This window comes from Sciurus carolinensis, chromosome 8, assembly GCF_902686445.1.
Source record: "Sciurus carolinensis chromosome 8, mSciCar1.2, whole genome shotgun sequence".
In the NCBI taxonomy this organism is placed as follows: Eukaryota; Metazoa; Chordata; class Mammalia; order Rodentia; family Sciuridae; genus Sciurus; species Sciurus carolinensis.
This window is the reverse complement of record NC_062220.1, coordinates 84,343,266-84,365,073: the sequence shown is the minus strand read 5'-3', so window position 1 is coordinate 84,365,073 and position 21,808 is coordinate 84,343,266. Positions and strand designations below refer to the sequence as shown.

At 40.6% G+C, this 21,808-nt stretch overlaps 1 protein-coding gene across 9 annotated transcripts in view; it reads left to right on the top strand.

Annotated features, from left to right (window-relative positions):
- Window positions 1-21,808, top strand: part of Osbpl3 (oxysterol binding protein like 3) — a 177,513-nt gene that overhangs the window by 87,978 nt on the left and 67,727 nt on the right. For 6 of the 9 annotated variants that reach the window (XM_047561750.1, XM_047561751.1, XM_047561756.1 and 3 more), the window contains 8 exons: window positions 12,328-12,444; window positions 12,604-12,657; window positions 13,581-13,694; window positions 17,376-17,543; window positions 18,099-18,222; window positions 20,013-20,116; window positions 20,318-20,410; window positions 21,514-21,670. In XM_047561750.1, coding sequence (XP_047417706.1) covers window positions 12,328-12,444; window positions 12,604-12,657; window positions 13,581-13,694; window positions 17,376-17,543; window positions 18,099-18,222; window positions 20,013-20,116; window positions 20,318-20,410; window positions 21,514-21,670 — 931 coding nt within the window. The remainder of the gene's footprint in view (window positions 1-12,327; window positions 12,445-12,603; window positions 12,658-13,580; window positions 13,695-17,375; window positions 17,544-18,098; window positions 18,223-20,012; window positions 20,117-20,317; window positions 20,411-21,513; window positions 21,671-21,808) is intronic. The other 3 variants (XM_047561757.1, XM_047561755.1, XM_047561753.1) reach the window with 1 other exon arrangement.

Genomic DNA, 21,808 nt, shown 5'->3' with positions numbered 1-21,808 from the left:
TATGCAGGCAATTAAATTATGCTGCACTCCCCAGAATCCAGGCTCAGTGCCAGAATCCATAAGACAGGTAAGTTGAATGGGGGAGAATTGGCCAAGTTTTGAAAAGTGCATTAAAGCTATAATGTTCAGGTGTTTGTATTTTCAGCTGTCAGTATTGAAAGTGCTTAGTCTCATTTATTTATTTTAGTTTGTCATGTCTTTAGGAATACTGAATTTTGCCATCTTTCTTTTGTAAGTATGGATTGAATCAGCCCCGCAGTACTGGTTCAGGAGAAGAGACCTTGCAGTGGTCCTCATTGTGTCACATTGTCATAAGATGGTGTCTGATTCATTGACTGTTGCTGTAACAGAATTCCTGAAATCGGGTAATTTATTAAAAAGGAAGTTATTTTGGCTTTTGGTTCTGGAGGATGGGAAGCCTAAGAACATGGTGCTGACATCTGCTCATTTTCTCATGAGGATCTTGTGCTGCTTCAACCCATGGCAGAAAGCGAAGAGGGAACACAAGGGGCAGCCTTGCTTTGTAACAACCCACTTTAGGTGACTAATCCAGGGCCAAGAGGAGAGAACTCACTCTTGAAGCAAAGACATTAATCCCTCTTAATGACCTAATCACCTCTTAAAGGCCCATCTCCCTACAGTGCTATAATGGCAATCAGGTGTCAAACAAGAGCTTTAGGGGGACAAACGATGTTCACACCACAGCCGAAGGTCATAGAAGATGAAGACAGCAAGCATGACCTCTGAAGCCAGGCAACCTGAATTCAATCTTGGGCTGTTTATAAGATGGTTTTCCTTGAGCAGATGACATACCCCTTCTGTGCTTTGGTTCCTTATAAGTTTGTGCAAATTGTTAGTTAGAACAGGGTCTGTATTTGGAAGTGCCATGGAAGTGCCTGCCAAACTGTTCACCCTCCATAGGGAGTCCTTAAGCAACCCTGTGGCTGACTGCTTCCCAGCTGCCTCCTCCAACTGTGAGGAGGGTGGGACCTGCAGAGGCAGACAGTTTGGCCTATGTCTAGGCTGCCCTGCAAGGAAGAGCCTACAAGGGATACTAAAAGTATCTTTTCAGCTCTTCAGATCCTTTCACACCATCCTTCAGAGTCTCGAAACAACCCAACAAGGGCTGCTTTATTTTCTATATCATGGAAAGAAAATTTGGCTCAGAGATATTAACTGATGTGTTCCAAGTGACATGTCCAATTAGTAGTTGGGAACCAAGCTACTATTGGAGGACACTGTTTTTTTTTTTTTTTTAAGAGGTTAAAAAGCTTCTTCAGAAGCTAATTCAGGTTCTCTATGCCTTATATAAATTAGTAGTTAGACAAGACTCCATCAACCAGACCTCTTTGAATCCAGGGTCAAGAACAACATGAATGAGTGGAACAGCCTGCAGCTTCCTGTTGCCTGGAGCTTTTTCTGGTGGACCCAACAGGAAAGAATTAACTGCATACTTCTGTCTTAGTTTTCCCATTTCTCATTTTATGGGCCTTTTACTCCTTACTGCTGACCTTTTCTCTATTTCTCTGATTGTGACATTGTACCCTGGAGGGAGGAAGGGTAAAGAAATGAGGCTCACTTCTCAATGTATTTCCACACGGAGTAAGTTTTATAAAGAAGCACACACACACATACACACACACACACACACACACACACACTTGACATTGGAAGAGGTTAAAGCATCAGTTAAAGTGACATATTTGAGTTGTCAGGGTGTCTTTGTTCTTCTCCAAGTCCACAAACAACAGAATCTCAGCTCCATTCCCACTTGAAAGAGCAGGAGACATGAATTCCTGAAACACTTCTGGAAGCTGCTGAACTGTCTGTACTATTCTGCAGTTCTAAAATAATAAGCTGCAAATATATTTGGGTGCATTTAAAAATATTACTTTGATTAAAAACTACATGAGGTGTCTTAAGATGAACATACTTCTTCATGCTTGGCAGTGACCATGGTGCAGGACATAGAAAGGAAGAATCCTGACCTAGATGTTTTGGTTGGCAGTGTAGTGTGACTTACCAGCTGTGCAGCTACTGGAATGTTCTTGAGCAGCTATGGGCAAATGTGAGCTGAGTTGACTCAACAGTTCTTTCCTGAGAAGGGGAAAGTCCATTGCAGTAATTTGATGATACTAAAATGCTAAAGAACCAGAAGTAACAGTGTAAGAAGTAGGACAGAGGCCAAACACAAGAATCTGACATCCCTTTAAGGCCTACACCCTCTCGTGGCCACTTAAGTTCAACTGTTTCCCTCTGCACCTGTACACAAGCCCAGGTGAGTCACATTCCTGGCGTATCTCTTACCCTGTGCGGTGAGTTGAAAGGTGTTCCACCAGAAGATCCACCTACATATTAATCCCCAGAACCTGTGAATCTTATTTGGAAACAGGGCCTTTGCAAGTGTCGTTAACTTATGGATCTTGAGGGCGTTCTGGATTATCTAGGTAGGCCCTAAATTTATTGACAAGTCTTGTAAGAAATATGCACAGTAGAAAATGAACACAGAGGAGAAGGTGGTGTGAAGATGTTGGAGGCAGAGGTCATCTGCAGTGCCAGCTACAGGCTTGGGAATCCCACAGAATGCCAAGAGTCACCAGAAACTGCAAGAATCGAGGAACAAAGTCTCCCCAGATCCTGCAAAGGGAGCACAGTTCTCCAACACCTTGTTGTTAAGATTTTTGGCCTCCAGAACTATTAATAAACTGCTGTTGTCTTAAACCACCAAGTTTCTGGTCATTCGTCAGGGTAGCCTCGGGAATTGGACACTACTACTTACTTTGTGTCCGTTTTTCTGAGTCCTAACTCAAACCCTAAGGGGGGCGTAGCCTTGAGAATTGTGCCCTTCTGCGCTCCAGCAGCAGCTTTGTTTCAATCTTCCATTCAGCACTTACAAATTTCAACTCGTGATGTCTTTTTATTTTTAATGTTTACTAACTTCTTCAGCACTTGGGTTTACATCTTTCTGTCTCTAAGGCTGAGCTTTAGACCTTCAAGTAGGGACTGCCCCCTTAAGGAGGCAAACTGGACTGTACCAGACCTAATGCTAAAGCCATAAATCCTTCTTTGATATATAAGGTTCTGCTAGATCTTGACCTTTCACTAGGTTCTCATCATGAGAACCAGTTATTTGCCGAGTTCTGTACAAACAAATCACTGGTGATTTGGAAGAAAGATAAGGAAGGGTTCATTGTACTGAACTTTCGCCACCTACACATAATCATGTATGCATTATCATCCAGAATGTGTCTACTTTGATTGCAAAGTTCAGCTCTGGGAAAGAAGTTTTGAGCACGCTGCAACAGAGAACACTTATCAGCTGGTCCACCAAGGGAGTGGGTTTTCTTGGTCCTGAGAGCCCTGTAATTGGAGTATGAAAATGTGTTTTATCAGAATACAAAGTCTGTATTTTGCTCCAGTGCTCAGACACCAAAGGGTAGGGCCCTACAATATGCCACTAAAAGATTCTATTTTATTTTTAATAAAGGTATTAAAGGTAAAATATTAAAACAGTGTTAGAAGATATAAAAAGCAAAAATATCCCCATCTTCTCACTCTGGCCCCAGTCCCATTCACACAGGTATTGGGATTGGTGAGTCCCCTTCTCCATGGGGCATATGCCTAGGTGTGGTGCATTGGTCCAGACTTTCCTGCACAGGCAGGTGCCCCTGTGGAAACGAGTCAGTCTTAGGGCTCCCGGAGCGGGTGGGAGGGCAGAGTTGGAGTCAGAGGCCTTGGAATTCTGGCTTTCAGAAACCCCTCACCTAAGTCTGTGGTCCAAAGCAAATAATTTTGCCTGGATTACTCATTTCTAAAATGAAAAAGCTGGATAGATGACTTATATATCTCTTTCAAACTCTGAGGTTCAAAACAAATATTCCATGACTCTGGAGGACAAAACCAATCATCACAGTATACCTTGAAGTGAGAAACAATCCAGAAGAGCCCCTTGGGTCCCTTGGGTGGACAACATTTTCCTGTCATTGTCATCTTATTGAGAGAGAGGTTTGTTCGACTGTGGAGAGAGTTGGGCTGGGTGGGGCTGACAAGGGTAGATGGCCCTGGAGGGATCCACTGAGTCCATGTACTTTGGAGGTGATCTGTCCAGAGTGCACGTTTGGCTGAGAGGTTCTCTGTGTGGTCCAGACCTTGACCATGGATGGGTATGGGTTCTACCACTTAATCATTAGTAATCTTGAGCGAAGTACTTTGGAACTTCAGTGTTCTCATCTGTAAAATGGGGATAATAATACTCTCATTGTAGAATCCCCACAGAGACACATAGAAAATGTTCAATAAGTCATAGTCATTCTTTTTAATACTATCACCACTCCCATAATCACAACTATAGAGACCCCACCACCACCATGGTGGGCTATGTGGCCACCAGAAGGAGTGGCATTCACAGGTTGGAGGTCTCCACCTTTAGCAGAAGATACCACTCTTCAGAGGACCCTGTGATGGAGCAAGTACATAGAAGAGGCTGTTCATAGGCTTAAGGGACTAGATACTATTAGGGGAATATTTAACAATTGAATAACCTCCAGATATATCTGAGGAACCTAAAAAAGTACCAATGTAATTATAGTCATAAATGCTGAGTAAGTCATCGACAGGGTAGAAATAGTCATTATAAGTGTGATAAAATTTTTAAATTAATATTATTTTAATTATAAAACCATCTATGGTCAAGGCAGTTGCAGTAAGCATTTTTTCTTTTATTTGGAAACCCAAGATGGGAATGACCTCAGGTGGAACTCTGTGAAAGCTGACAACTCACGTTCCCCCCCCCCATTGTCATTATCCTTGACAATGATATTTGGCAATGATTCCTTCTCCCTCTCCCATGCTTTCTCAAGACTTTTCCCAAAGACTGAGTTCATATTCTTGCATTACATAAGTAATTAAGGCACTAGTGTTTGTGGTGTGTGACTGATCAAGGAAGAACACTGGAAATACTTTGGGACCTGGGTCTTCTGGATCTTTGCTTCCCCTGCCCTGGTGTGAGGATGGGGAGCCACATCTCTGTGCATAAGGGAGAGGAAGGACAGTAACTCTTGGCACATGGTGGCCACAGGGCCTTCAGAATCTGAGCAGGCTCTTCATTGCTTAGTGTCCTCTCTTGGATCTTCTCACTTAGATCCTAAAGTCAGAGATTGTACCCAAGTTTACTACACTGAAGCTAATGCTGCTGTTTGATATGTTAGGAGTTTATGGGAGAATATTTTAAATGAATCTCACAGCTCACTTATTCTGACCTACCTCCCAATTTTGAAATGCCCCTGTGTGCCTCTGCAAGGTGGCCATCAGCATCAATAGAACACTCCAGTAATTAGAGAATTTGTTCTTTCAGAGAGCAGCCATGTCCTTTTTGCCATTTTTCACTTCATTGATTACTAGATAATCAGACAGTTTGTCCCTTATGCAGAGCTGGAATCCCACCTATGATCCTGATTTTGTCCTTGGAGTCTAAGTCAAATTCCAATTCTTTAGGATAGACTGGTCTTCTGGAATGTGTTTACGCTCAGTGGGCTTTGGATACAGGGGCAGATGCAGAATCTCAGCATGCCTCCCCAACACCTCTGAATGGAGATGTGCATGTGATGTCCAGGTGATTTGGATGCACAAATTGCAGCTTGAGAAGCACTCAATTTCACCTCATACACTACTCTTCCCCACAAGAGTTTTTTTTCCTTCTTCTTTTAAATTGCTTATACTATCAGGCCTGCTGCTGGTCAAAACATCTTAGTTGAGAAAAAAGCATTTAATAGGCAACACCATCACCTCTCAGTGATTGAAATCTAAGAACAGACTTGGTCTGACATTTAAGTTCTGTTAATTGATAATTTATTGACAAGTATTTCCATGTGCCAATTGTACAATCACAAAAGGGAATATTTATGATCTTTAGCCTTTCTTGATAGGCTTTACAAGATCACAAATGCCTTTGAAATCTTTCAAAACAGATTAAATTATGCTCCATGTGATTTAATGCTGAGTATAGCCTTGTGATTTTAAAAAAACCTAACAGATCAAGCAATTAGAACAACCCATTCTCTAGTCATGCCAGATAGAGACAGCTACAAACTTCCCTCCCAACAGTTTCCAGCTGCAGAAGAATGAAATTTTAAATCGTTTTCTATTTCTGACATCACTGCAAGGGCAGCAACTGAAAATTCAGCATTTGAAAGGTGCCTAGGAGCTGCACACTGTGCAAACAGCTGTGCTGGAGGGAAGTGCTTTCAATTCGTGCACTCAGCAATATGGAAATGAACTTGGCCAGCTCGTGAGTATGAATAAATACTTAGCTGTCTTCCCAACCACAAAGCAGCTTTCTATCTTTGGCACTTTTTAGACATTCAGTAAAACAGACTGAATTTAATGCCAGATGACAGGGCCAAGCAAAAACCTTAAAGCTGCTTCCCCCATCCCCCGTCATATTTCTCTCTCCCATCTGATTTTCATGATGACCTTTCAGCCTGACTCCCACATCATAGGACGTCGGCCCAGCTGCCTTGGGCTGTCAGCAAGGCCTTGATGTCTAAGGTGGCCCATGCCCACCCTTCATGGTGTTTCAGGATTTTCAACTCAAGGTGCATCTTCTACTCCCAGGCCACCAGGTTTGTGGAGGACAACAGGAGCCGCTCACCTGTTAGCAAGAGATACCTGCATCTCTTTTTTATATTTTTTATTTTTTCTGTCCTGAGGTTCAGCTCATTTAATGCCTTATTAAAATCTGACACCCTGTCGGGCGCTTTTTATTCCCCCCATCCTCAGACTCATTCAGTAAATATTTATCATATGTGGGTCATATTTTCCAGGTAATAAGATTATAATGAATAAAGACAGATGATAATGAATAATGCATGGGACCCACATTCTCAGGGAGGCAGACAGTGCAAGCAGGTTTGTGTTAATGCTGACCATCATCAGGAATGAGGGCATTTCTCCTGGGAGGAGGAGATTTGAGGCTAAATAAGAATTCACTGGACTGAGATAGAGTTGGGGCAGGCTTTGTAGATTTAAAGAGTGCATGAGGGAAGACTTGGCAGTGTTTGAATATATGGGCTAGCTTCCCGCCCCTGTGCAGTAGGACCACAGGACAGGAGACATAGGAGCTCTGAGCAGGATCCCAGACCTTATTTTCTTCTTCCCACAGGGTACTGCTTTTTAACTCCTATCAGTGGTTTGAGGGTCTTGGCCACTTCCTGGATTACCCCACTACTATCCCCCTGCTGCATAGGATTCACTCCTTGTTCATCATCAGAACATACATGCTCAAACCACAGTAAAGATGCAGCATGCTAGAATATATAGTAGAGTGATTAAAAATGTAGTTTCTGCAGTCAGGTGGCTAAAATACTTGGTAGATTTCTTGCATCGGAGAGATCATCTAATTCTTTTCCTTAGTTTCCACATTCAAAAAATAAGAATACTAATAAATCTAACCTTGAAGGATTATTCAGGGATTAAGCATGATAATCCAAGCATGGCATTAACACACTGTCTAACATAATATATACTTAACATTTAGCCATTATACTTGCTTCACTAATTCTTTCAATATGTTTATTAATAGCTACTGTGCAGTATTTTAGGAAGTAAACAAGACAAATTTTCCTGCTTTCATCGAACTAGAAAGTTTTCTCTAATCATTTTATCTTATTATTATTTATGTATTATTTCAAACAACCCCCCTGGATAGTATTTCCTGAGGCACTATTTTGTGTTTTAAAAAGCATGCTATACAGAATTGAGGATACTGCTTTATACCTCCTTGTAAGTTAACTACCTAGTGCCATTTACTTCATTTGAGAATTGAATTTATTTTCTTGGTTGAAGACAAGAAAAAGTAATAAACTGGGAGAATTCTCCAAGTTCCTTTAACATATAGAAGACTTTTCTGAGATTCTAAGCAAATTGAAAAGATGGTCCCGCTGATAATTTAAAAAGAAAAGACCAAAGCACTGGGGATACAAATGAAAAAAAAAAAAAAAGATTATGAGTTAATTAAATGCTAAATTACCTGGTAATGGACAACAGTACTACTGTTATTTACAGGAATACATGACTAATGTGGTTTGGAGAATTTAGAAATTTAATTGAAGAAGGTAGAAACAGAACTAAAATTTTGAAGAATTTACTTGGGTAGAAAAGATCTCTTGATCAGACACTGAGACAATATAAGCCAGTTACAGGTGTGAAGATAAACACCATGTCACATGCATTTTCATGTTGCACAAAGGATAGGCGGCAATGGAGCCTGCAAATAAATGGTTGTGGATTTTAGAAGTGGGAAATCAATTGATGAGAGCCTGAATCAGGGTTGGACCTGGGAATAGAGAAGAAGGGACAGAAATAACAATTTGCTCTGTGCTTCCTGGCTACCATGAACTGATCAGTTTTCCTCTGCCATGTCCTTCTGCCCTGATGTTCTGCCTCCCTTTGGGCCACAGCTACCCAGTCAGCCAACCATGCACTGAACTTCTGAACCCCACGATGCTGTTATTGGCCCAAATCAAGTGGAAGTCAGAGACAAGGAGGGCCACTAATGTAGTCAGCAGAACAAAGAAGTGAGGGATGTTCTCAAGAAGAAAACGGAAGATACCTAGCATAGTGTCTGTGTGCTTTCACTCTCATGCACCCCTGGATTCATGCACCAAAGGATCAGTGGCGAAAGTGGTCATCAAAGACCTTGTCCTGAGCATTTACAGTTTTTTCCTAGTGTATTTCTCTTCCTCTAATAATGTACAACTTATTTATTTTTTTTTAAAAGAAAATACACAATATGAAGATGGAGCCAACAGGACTTAGTTATAAGAAGATATTAAAATCCTTTCAGTTTTCAAAGTGATTTCATCTACACTGTGTCCTGGCCTGGTATTCTTTCCCACAATAGCACACAGAATCGGTGCCAGTTCATCAGCATTTCTTAATCTCATCCTCCCCTTAACCATTGTCCTCTTATTATGAGCATGTCAGTGGCCACTTTGCTCTCCTCAAATGAAATTCACTACTGACTGATTTACACACACATTTTTTAAAACTCTCAACATCATGATTTTCTGTAATATAAAAGAAAATTCAAAGAATGTGGTTAATATTAAAATATATTATCCATCTGTAAAAGCCTGGACATGTTCGTGCCAGAAAACATAATGAAGTTATCAGATATTCTCATGTGTGAATGCAGACAATACAGGTGTGTGTGTTAATAATTTATATGGCACAGCCTTCAGTGATGTGGTTGGCTAAGTGGTGGGTGATGTTTGGCAAGGTTCTAAAAAAAAAAGTCAAAAAATAAAAACAAAGTATGTACGTACTCTTCCCTTAGTTATTCAGTACTTGCATTCCTGAGAATTTGGAGTGCATAAAAACCCTGCAAGAATACATTGGTGTATGTGTGAAGCAGTTCACTTCTATGCTCAAGTGATTTGAAGCTGACTTTCACATACAGAATGTGTGAGAGTACTTTGGAAAGGCAGATGGGGGACAACTTTTTCATTGTGCGAGACTGAGGCATGGTGGGATGTCTTACTTTGTCTCCTGGCTCACAGCCACTAAATGCCAGACATTTCCCTAACACTGTGACAGCCACAAGTGCTCCAGGATTCCACAGACCCAGGGGAGCAGCCCCAGCCCACTGAGAACCCCTGGGGGACTGGAGATTGGCTCTCAGGTGTGAGCCACCAATTCAAGAATGGTGACACATAAGCCAGCAGAGGGTAGCGGGTGGGAGGATTTGGATGTGGAGCCCAGGAAAGGAGTTGGCTGTAGCACTTTCTCTCTTTCCCAGCCAAGGGGAGCCTTCACTTTCTTAAATACTGCAAATTTGGCTTTTCCAACCTGGCAGCAGTTTCAAGTTCTGCGCCCAGGTGGAAGATGAAATGAGAAAAAAAAATGACATTTTGTAAGGAAAAAAAAATGAAGCAAACCTTTTTTTGACTTATTTATGTTGAAGGCCACCAAACTTGCCCTAATTTCCTGCTCTCCGTGTTGGCTTACCAGGAGAAATGTACTGTGTCTCAAGAATTCAGGGGCACTCTAGTTCTCACGTGAATCTTTGAAACTGTTTTGAAATTTAATTCTTGTTTTCCTTTAAACTACAGGTATGATTTCATCCCCCGCCCCCAACCCTTTGTGAAGTATGCAGTGACAGCTAATCCCCTTGGCATTTGCACTATGCCCAATGGGAGGCATTGAGCAGATGTGCATGATTGCTTAGTATTAGCACTCAGCAGGCTGCCTTCTGCTCAGCAGTCTTCAGACAAATCCAAAGGGCTTGATCCACTTAGAGTACTTTACAGAGGATTTGGAGCCTTCAATTTATATTTAATAACAGCGCCTCTTTCACAAATATGGGAATGTTGTATCTAATTTGTAAATAGTCATTTGGCCCATGGATAGTGTGCACACTTCAAGTTCATGCCAAATTATAACATTCCAAGAACATGAATCTATTGGCAACCTTACTCTAGGACCAAGATTATTGACTTGCCATCAGATCCCTTCTATTCATAGGATAGCAGGTTAGAATGAGAAAATCAGAAGTAAACTAGACCTTTTATACTCTCAAGGAGCCTTTTGTACTGAAGGAATGATAAACTTCATATATATTATCATAAGTGAGTAGAAAGCCATTGGAAAGGAAGATGGCACTTTGATGGAGTCTCTTATCAACTCTGGAGAAGGTAGAATTTTTTAATTTAGGAATCTTAAATATTCATTAACATTTAGACAGGCAAAACACTTTAATTTTGAGCAGTGGCTTTCTGAGCTAAAATATATGCAAGCAGAAATTTTTGTGGTTTTATGTGGTAAGGTGGCTTCCCATCACTTAATGATATGCTGTCTCCAGTTATTGTCTGGATGTAATTAAGTGACTTTGAATAACTGGTACTAATTGCTATAAAGAAATCTCATTCAATGTCGCTACCTTTCTGGAAAAAAAATTCTCTAAATTGAAAGCTGAATTGTTTTTTCTTTTTTGCATCAAAGAAATTCCTTTCGTAGCTCCAGATTCTTGGAGACCTCTCTGGCATTTCAAAACTCTGGAATGTACCTTTAGCTCCATTCATATAGAAAGGCGCTTAGGTCTGTCAGGATCATTAGAGAAAGAGCTCAGTTGCTAATGTAGGAAAGAATTCATGTTACAGAGCAAATATTGGACTTGAGGGCAACTGTGAAAATGAGCCACTGAGGACTTCTGTGTCCATGCCGGCTCTGTTAGACCATCTGTGTCCAGGCACCTGAACCTAACTGCCTTTGCTCCCTGGTGCAGGTCCAGGCTTACTGTCTCTCTCCAGACACCTCTGGCCTCTGCCTGGAGGCTGGAGCTTGGACTCAGAGCACGGTAGTCAATGTGAAATCTTGGCCAGGTGGAACAGGACTTGGAACTGATCTAGGTGGTAGTTACTGAACGTATGTGTGTGTAAATTCATCAAATTATACTCTTAAGATGTGTGTATTTCATGTACACTATATCCCAATAAAAAGCATAAATAATAATTGTAAAAATCAACTATCTCAGTGACTGTGTTATTACTGATTTTGGTTTTTTTAAGACTTCTTAGTGTTTTTTAAAATTAAAGTTTGTTTTCAATTAGTTGAAATAACCTAAATAACCAATAGTGGAAGGTTAATTGCAACAACTATTTGTACCTCTTCAACTATAAATGACTCAAAAAAAGGTAAGTTTTGAAACAAAAGAAAAAGAAAAAATTTATTTCTGGAAAAATAGGGTGTAAATACTTGTTGCCAAACCATCTGTTTGATGCTTCAATATTTCTGTTACTTAAATATTCAAATTTGACGATAATTGATTATCAACTAAATCATTAATTTCAGTCAAATTATCATGCTTACTAACTTGAATCCATCTTATACTTTTTGGCCATTTCTTAAGCCAACCCTAACACACACACACACACCCCGCTCCCACCCTGATGCCTGTAGCTTCTGGTTAACATGTAGACCGGAATCTAGTGAGTGAACAGTAATTGTGTGCTGATGTCAAGATGAACAAAAATAGAACTTGCAGTAAAATCTTTCCCTTTAGCTGTGGTTGTCAAGGTTCAAACACAAAAAAAGAGAAAGAAACATTCCCTTCTAAAAGAGGACTTTAAAAACATTGAATTCAATACCACTGAATGATAGCATTAAATCTTTACAGTCCAGGGACTGTATAGAAATTAAGTTTGAATTTTTTCTTCCCAACAAACACAGCCAGGCTCATCTTTGATGGATTTTCTGATTGTATGAAATGCTTCTTTGTGTTACTATGTTTTTAAAGATAGATATTTAGCATGGACTCTTTTGTTGGAACAGGACAGCTGGGAAGTGGTGGAAGGACTGAGAGGGGAGATGAATTACACCCAGGAGCCACCAGTTCAGAAAGGATTTTTGCTGAAAAAGAGGAAATGGCCCTTAAAAGGCTGGCACAAGGTAGGACATTGGCCCCATCCTCTCCTTTATATGTACCCACACTACCCCACTGAGCACCCAGTTCTGGGCACTTAAACATTTGATTTGAAGTTGAAATTTGAGACCAAGAGAGGCATGCTTCAGTGGAACATCTCAATGAATTGCACTTTCTTTCTCCAGAGATTTTTCTACCTGGACAAAGGAATCTTGAAATATGCCAAGAGCCAAACCGATGTAAGTCTTCTCATTGGTTCAGCATGCCACTGAAGAATTCTGCAGGGGCATTCATTGTCATCTCAGGGGTGAGAATGTGTACCGATGAGGATCACAGTGTCCTGATCTGGAAACCAGAGGGCAGTAGTTTCTCCAGGAGGAATAGAGGTGCCAGATCCCGGCTGTCTTAGCTCTGAGTTCTAGGTGGGCTCAGTTCCCCTGCCAAGTGGAGGTCAGGGACTCCTCTAACACCCTGCCAGGTCTCCATGGATCTGTTCTGATCTTAGGGCTATTCTGAAGGGTTTTCCAAGTGGGAAAGGACATCCTACGACTAATAATGAAACCCAGCACAATTGGCATTCCCACTGTTACAGTAACTGAAGGTCCTGGCAGAAAAGGCCCTGGCCAACAAGACGTTCCTTTTGAAAGTAACACTAGGCAGTCAGCACATGAGGGCTCTAAATGGCCAATTGATCTGCCCCCGAGGGTTCTTTTCTCTGCCATTCCTCTGATCCCAGCCTCCCTTAGCCTCCTGTCCATCCTCTTCCTTTTAAGTCCCTTCTAAAGGAATGTGGACACCAGGCATTAATTCAGTTGAAGCCAGTGCAGTAAAAAGGTTCATTCCTTGTCATGGGAGTCAAGCCTTGGGGTTTTCGTTCTTGTTTCCTCACACACTGGCTATGTAAGCTACTTGTTACCTAACCTCTCTGCCCCTCAGTCTTCTCCTCTCTGGAACATGGAGGGTGCTTCCTACCTCACAGAGTGCAGAAGACAGCATGTGCTCAGTGCCAAATACGGTGTTGGCTCTCATGGGTGCTCCATCACTGGTAGTGTTTGTGCTAGTTAGTAGAAGTGGAAGGTGAGGGGAAAGGAGGAGAGAGTGGGGAATGTTACTATTACTTATAACACCCTGATTCTCAAGTGACCCTTTTCATGGTCTGCAGATAGAGAGGGAGAAGCTGCATGGCTGCATTGACGTGGGGCTCTCGGTGATGTCTGTAAAGAAGTCATCCAAGTGCATCGATCTTGACACAGAGGAGCACATCTACCATCTGAAGGTGAGGCTGCTTTCCAAGTGTTTTATTCCACTGTTCCACTGTGCAGAATCCTTTTGGTTTTTTTGTCCTTTTTTTTTTTGACACAGGGTCTTACTGTGTTGCTTAGGCTACCTTGAACTTCTGGACTTAAGTGATCCTCCTGCCTCAGTCTCCCAAGTAGCTGGACCCACAGGTGTGCACCACTGCACCCAGCAAGGTTGTGCAGAGTCCCTTTATACTGAGGAGGGTTTGTCAGTCATTCTACAGTTAGTGATGCCTTTGGATATTCAGCCAACATTTGGATATTCATCACCAAAATGTTCCTAATGGACACTATTGATATCAGGATTGGATAGTTCTCCATTGTGCAAAACTTTAACACTGCTTGTAGGGTTAGCGTTCTTCTTATCTTATCCTTCAAATACCACCCCACCCCCTCAGTAACTGTGCAGTAATCAATAACAAAAAATCATGTTTCCAAATCACCTCTCCTTCTGCAGCACCATCCTGAATAAAGAACCATTTTCCGTAGGTTAAAATATGTTGCCCAAAATATAATACTTAACCCGTGGAGCCCTATCTTACAACTTCAGCTAATTTTATAGGAACCCCTTTAAAATTCTCATGCTATAGTGAAATGTTAGACATGTTTTGAAGGGTGAGTCTCAAAGCTTTTTACCTTCTTTTCTCTCCCCTACAAGTGGTATAGATAGTTAAAGCATGAAGAATGAGATCCAGAACTGGTTAGATCCTGACATGGCTGCTTACTAGCTGTTGAAGTTTGGCCAATTAATCTCTGAAAGTCTCAGTTTTCTTACCTAAAAAAAAAAAAAAGGAAATAAAAAGTTTTATAGTGCTCATCCTCTAGGGCTACATTTTTTTTTTTTTTTTTTTTTTTTGCGGTGCTGGGGATTGAACCCAGGGCCTTGTGCTTGCAAGGCAGGGACTCTACTAGGGCTACATATTAAAAACCTGGCATAATGTCTGGCCCACAGTAAGCTCAACAAGTTTAGTTACTATTTTTGATAATAAGGTGGAAACAGTATTAGAAGTTGAAAAAATACTAAAACCTTTCTTACTTGGCCAAATTACTTGGGATTTGGGGGAACAGGAGCTGAAGATTAGAGAAATAAGAGTACAAGATTATACTCTTATATAAGTACTAGAAAAGTAAATAAACAATAAATAAATAAATACAATAAATAAATAAATAAATAAATAAATAAATAAACAGGTGCTCATGTGTCCCTGACCTCTCCAGCATGTGCATGATGAGCAACATGGGCCTAACACATGCATGTGGTTGATTGACTGGGTGAGACCGTCCAGTGTGCACCCTGTCCCCTAGCCTCACCCTGAACCTCTGGGTTAGCTCGCTGAAAAGCAGAGTTTCTCAACGTCAGCACTGTTGACTTTGTGGGCTGGATGAATCTTTATTGTGGGGCTGTCCTGGGCATCGCCACTTGTTTAACCCACTAGATGCTGATGGCACCCTTCTCAGTGTGACAACCAAAAATATCTCCCAATAGTCCCAAGTGTCCCCTGGGGATGAAATTACCCCTGCTTGCAAATAATTAATGTGAAGTAATTGGGGGAATGACCTAGAATTTGGGGGGGAAAAAGTATAGGATAAATATTAACCCCAAACCTACCCCAAACCCCATTTAGTGGTCAAACTCTAGTAGAAAGTTTAGTTTATTTTTCCTTATACTTCCAGTTACTCTTTGTTCTGTGTTTTGACATTGTCAGGAAATATTAGGTTCTTGTTTATTTACTTTTCTAGTTAATAGAATAGAAATAATTATTAATTCCTCATTTTTAAGAGTTCAAATGTCTTAAGATATAATTGAATACTAATATGATAAAACTAAATTTCATAGTTCTCTGCGTGATTCACTTTTGGTTCTGTCTGGTTTCTTGTTCTTTCTTCTGAACATCAGCTGTGGGGGTGAGTGTTGGTTAGTGTAGTTATCTGAGGGTTCTAGTTAATAGCTTCAAAGTCAGGCCCTCCAGTCCCACCCTTTCATTTTATAGGCCAGGGGTCTGGGCAGCAGAGAGGTTACAGGACTGTCTTCCCACAGTCCTAGAACTACTGGAGGGACTGGAAGAGAACCATGGTCAGCTTTTTAATACAGTGCTTTCAGTGCTTTTATTCTTCTCTCTTGTTTAATCAAAGATGAGTCACAACGAGCACTCTGAGCATTGATTTTTAAGGGCCTCTGAGAGTACATCAGTGCAAGGATGACAAAAGATTCTCATAAAACTTCTCTTAACCACATCTGGGAAATGAAATGCACTTCAGGAACATAAGCTAGAGGAGACACATAGCTGGGCGTCTGTGTGTGTTGCTTCCTTCTGTAAAGGACACATGGGAGCCTTGGGTCCTGCAGGTGCTGCTCCTCATCCACACGGAAGCCGACCTGACAGTTTTTTGATGGATGGTGGCCCTGATGTCTATTTGCACACCTTGTTCTCAGCTGTAGCATTAGGAAAGATTTTCACAGGATTGACTAGATTTTTAATCTTGGAAGTTAACCTACCAGGCATCCCTTTGGGTTATTTTAATTTGCAGCTTCATGAGTATCTGTGTCCTTATATGTAGGTATTTATAATTTTTCACCTTTGAAAATATTAATATACTCTCTCACACAAATATTGACTTTCAAGAAATATCTATGGTACATAGGTGCTTGCTGTATTCTTTCTAGCATTTTTATGAACATTCAAAATGTCTTCTAGTAAAAATGATGAATTACATTCTTCACAGGAATTAAAAGTTGATAGTCACTCATCTAGGGAAAGAATGACTAAATGTGTATATAATGATGGTTATGCTTTATAACACTTTATCAGATAGTTTTCTTTATCTGAATGGGAAAAAATATTCTTTTAAGGAACCTTCACATTCATTAACATAACCTTCTCAGCAGTACCTCCATTGTCAGAGTAGAAGAACAAGGTTAAATATTTTAGAAAGAATTTACTAATTCATTCCAGTTCAGAGAAGATCAATCTGAAAAGTCTGAATTATAAAAGAGTTTAGAAAGACATATGATGCCAATAATATTCAGAGAGGATAGGAGAATTTGGAACTAAAGAATTAGAATTGCTATAAGAGACAAAAATTTCGGTTTATTTGTTGTTTAATACAACTAGTACTGTTTAGTTCCTTTAAAATAGCATAACAAATCTGGCACAGTGGCACACCTCTAATCCCAGTGACTTGGGAGGCTGAGGCAGGAGGATTATAAGTTTGAAGCTAGACCCTGTCTCAAAATAAAAAAAACAACATAAAAAGGACTGGGGATGTAGCTCAGTGGTAGAGAACCCTGGGTTTAATCTCTAGTACCTAAAAAAAAAAAAAAAAAAAAACCATATATATGAAATATATATAATTTATATATAATTTATATGAAATATATATAAAAATATAAAAAATATATACATATACATGTGTGTATATATAACAACAATTGGACCCTCTCCAAGAAAACCTAAATATATTCTTTATGAGGACAAGTTTTACTATTTCCTCCTCCAACTTCTTCCCATGAACCCCAACAAATATAAAGTCAATAGAGGCTATTTCTACATGTGCCCAATTAAAAAGAGCATGTGATCAGTGACTTCAGTTTGATGAATAATTTTTCCCTTTTAGCAAGGAACTATCTGGTTTCTTCCTTTCAATTAAACTCATTCTAGGTGAAGTCAGAAGAAATCTTTGATGAGTGGGTATCCAAACTTCGTCACCACAGAATGTATCGCCAGAATGAAATTGCCATGTTTCCACGTGAAGTTAATCACTTTTTCCCAGGGTCAACCGTCACAGATTCTGCACCTGGGACATTTGATTCCATTTCTAGTAGAAAGGTAATAAGTGTTTTGACAATAATAAGCACGAAAGGGGGTCAGCTTTGAAGAGGAAAGCCCATCTCTAAGAGCTGAGTCTCAGGAAGAGTTTGAGAGCAAGAACAGGAAAGTTTGGTTGCCCAATGAGTCAGAATCTGGATGAGATGAGCATCTGTTAAAGGTGGGAGAGTATATAAGGAGACATTCAATACCCTAGAACACTGTAGCATTCTTTTGACCAGTTTAACCTTGGCTTTCTTACTGGTTGTAAAATGTACAGTCACATAGAATTGCAGAATATTTTTAAACATTTGTATTATTACTTTGGCATTATGATTTGACAAAAGAAAAAAAAAATAAGGACCATCAACTGAGGCCTTATAGCATGGTATGGCCAAGCTGGGGTGACAGCCAAAGATGTAAGGGACTCCTGTGGAATGTTTTACTAGAAGCTTCTTCCCATTGTAGGCAGATGGTGTCCACAATCAACTAACCCACTCTATTATCCTTTACCCTAAAGTGTCCCTATTGGACTCTGTTTTCATTTATAATGTGCTCTTGTCATCTGTGGAACAGCGTAGCAGTATATCAAAGCAGAATTCATTTCAAACTGGAAGCAATTTATCATTTTCTTGTGGTGGTGAGACACGAGTTCCCTTATGGCTACAGTCTTCAGAGGACATGGAAAAATGCTCAAAAGGTAAGTGACCAGAAACCTCAGCTTCTTTCTGTCATGACTGAACTGATGCTGGTTTGTTTACCCTCAGATGAATTTGTGACCCTCCCACCTCTCTTCATTTGCTCGCATATTCTGCTAATTAGGCTTGCACTCATTACCAACAAAAGACACTTTCGTTGCAGAGCTTTCTATCTTTGCCTGGGTTTGCTTTTCTAGTCTTTTAAGTACAGAGGCTGATTTCCACCTGGGCCCATGAATCCCAGTCTCCAGGGGTTTGGACTGAACAATGCTTTTTTTTTTTTTTTTTTTAAGTGCCAAAAATGGTTCTGATGCACCCTTAAGATTAAGAATCAGTGTTCCAGAGGTACATGGGTGGCCAGATGGAGAGCCCCACAGTGTAGCTGTTGACTCCCTTGGCTGCACATTAGAATCACCAAGACAGTTTTAAAATGTGAGAATACCCATGCCTGCGTCTCTCTTCCAAAATTTTTCTTTAGTCTGGGGTGGGGCTCTGGTGGCACTGATTTTCCAAAGATCTTTAGGTGATTTTGATAAGGAGCCAAGGTTGAACATTCCTACCACAATGAATCTCAGTGTTTTTAACTTTAATTAACTGAGACTTACCCAGGGTACTAAAAAAAATGATCGCCATTGGAACTGGGAAGGTTCTGATTTAATTGTCTAGGGGGTAGGACTTGTACATATGCAATTTAAAAAAAAAATGTCTCTAGTTGGGCGTGGTGGTGCACACCTGTAATTCCAGCAACTTCTCAGGCTAAGGGAGGAGGAGGATCACAGGGCTGGAGATGTAGCTCAATGGTAAAGTGCCCCTGGGCTCAATCCCCAATACCCAAAAAAAAAAAAGAGTCTCCAGTTGATTTTAAATCCATAATTGAGAAAGATGCCAGGTGTTACCCTTGAAAATTATTTTTCATCTTATTGAATGCAGATATTATTTCTGCTGGAGTCATGGAGCCTGGAGGCTTTACCCTTCCATAAACACTATTCATCAGCTTCCCTGAGTGACATCTTGGTGAAGTGGTCCCTAAAGAGTTGCTTCTGTACCAGCAGCATGGGCCTGGCCTGGGACCTTACTAGAAGTACAGATTCTTAGGCCCATCCCAGATGCTCTGAATCAGAAACGATGCAGTGGAACCCGATAATCGGTGTCTTAACAAGTTTCCAGGTTTTTCTGATGATGCCAAAATTTAAAAGTCACTACCTTTAGACCTTGATTCTCTCAGCAGAAATATCAATAAGCATCTAGTGAACAGCTGGTTGTAGGTTCTTTTTGATCTGGTCTGAGAGTACTCTTCTATCATGTCAGGTCCATCTGCAGAAACTCTTCATTATCTTCATTCAAGTCCTTGATCATCGCATCTGTTTAATGTGTATTGAGTCCTTACAAATGGGTAGTGGCAACCTATTATTGCAGGATTAAAAATAATAATCCTGCTGTTGGCTGATTTATTTTGTTCATACTACAAACCATCTAAGTATTCTGCATGTATCAACTCATTTATCTCGAACAACTCTGTCAGCTAAATGTGTATTGATTGCCAGTTTCTAGATGAGGAAACTGAAGCACAGAGAAATAATGTCACTTGCCCCAGAGGCACAGTTCATTAAGTGGATTCAAACTAAGGCAGCCTGGTTTTTCAGATCAATGCCCTTAACTGCTGAAGTCTACAGCATGTAACAAAGGAAGTACAGTTTTCTATCTGTACAGATAGAAGCTAGGAGAACAGTGATCACAGTGATCCCTTTTGCTGGTAGAAAATTGTGAGCATTCCCCTTTTCCTCCCCCACAGACCTGGCACACTGTCATGCTTACTTGGTGGAAATGAGCCAGCTTCTACAAAGTATGGACGTCCTGCATCGGACATACTCAGCGCCTGCCATCAATGCCATCCAGGTTAGCTCAAGCCCTCCTCTGTTTGCCCACTGGCTTCTGCTTTCCTTTCTCTTCCCCAACCTTTGACTAACAATGGATGTTGTCTGGCCAATTGCTTGAGCCAAACTCAAGGGGATGGAAGTGGTCACTTTGCTGTTCATTTATCCCTATTGGTTTGGTGGACCTCACTGTCTGTACTCTCTTTCCTGTTTTGAAACAAAGGGTGGAGTTTTTGAAAGTCCCAAAAAGGAAAAAAGATCACACAGGAGGTGGCGGTCCAGAGCTATTGGCAAAGATGCTAAAGGAACGCTGCAGGTAACCATTGCTTCCACCCGCAGGCTGCTTTTCCTGTTGGCTCTGCATGCCATGTGCTGGGGCTACTTGGACTTAAATAGAATAGACAAGTGAATGTTCTGGAGTTGTTCTCTCCAGTACCCTGTGTAGAGAAATGAGCTCAATCACTTAGTCCTTCTGAGTAGTAGTTTAAACTTGTAATGGTTATTGGGCAGGGGAGAGAGTGTTTTCTAAGGGAAAATGGCATGAGGTTGGAGAGACTGCCACCATTTATAGGACTTTTGGTTTCCCTTTAATATTTAGCCTGTCTGCCCTCTTCCTGCTTGGTTGTGTGATTGTTTTGTGGCTGCTGTGGCTCTGAAATCACCTCTCCTGCTGAAGCTCAGTGGATTTATCATCTCTCTGAACTCAAGGGCCTCTGTCTCTGGGCTCAAGACATTGTGGGGACTCTCTCTTGCCATTTTTCTCCCAACTCCAAGTTCTCCACCAGAAGTTCACTGTGTCGTGCTAGCAGCTGTTTTTTTCTATGCACAGCTAAACCACAGGCCATGATTTGCAGCTCGACCATTACATATTAAATTACAACATTGTTAGAATAAAAATAAATCCCAAGATTTTGGATAATCTGATGTACTCTTGTATACTTTTTGGGTCAAAGCACTTTATGGGTTAAAGTTAATTTTCAAAGTAAAGAATGTTTCACACACAAACATAAGAAGCTAGTTTGTTTTGTAGAAGCCCCAGGTGCAAATAAAGAAGAGCATTTTTAAACCTGTTCACTACTAACATCCTAGTTACTAGGTGATGGTTGCTAGGAGGAAGGAAGGAGTTACTCAACGAGAAAGCCTGGCAGCTTTAGCTGTCATTTTCAACCTATAGCTTTAATACTTCTATCATTTCCAAAAGAGTACGTGATTTTTCACCTGTTTTTATTTCACAAGAATCAAGTTGCGGTGGAAAGTTTTTCCGTGAGTTTTCATTTGTTTTTCTTCTAAGTTAACACTCAGTAGGAAAGCTTCCCTATAAAATGTTCTTTCCGTAATAGGTTCCAATCTTAGAATCAAGTAAATGTTCTGAACAGTCTGCATCTGAACACAGAAATCTCTTCCTTTGGTGTCACTCAGGTCCCTAAGCCTTTTTCTGGCCCAGTAAGACTACACTCCTCCAATCCTAATCTGTCAACACTAGATTTTGGAGAAGAGAAAAATTATTCTGATGGTTCTGAAACCTCATCAGAGTTTTCTAAAATGCAGGAAGATCTGTGTCATGTTGCCCATAAAGGTAAGCAAGTTTTCCTTCTTTTTAGTGTGTTTGATGGATGTCTTCAATGCATGCCTGAAACTGGAATGTCCTTAGAGAGGGTGTCACAGTTGGTTCATTTTCTGCTCTATTAAGAGTGTGAGCAACCTAATTTATATT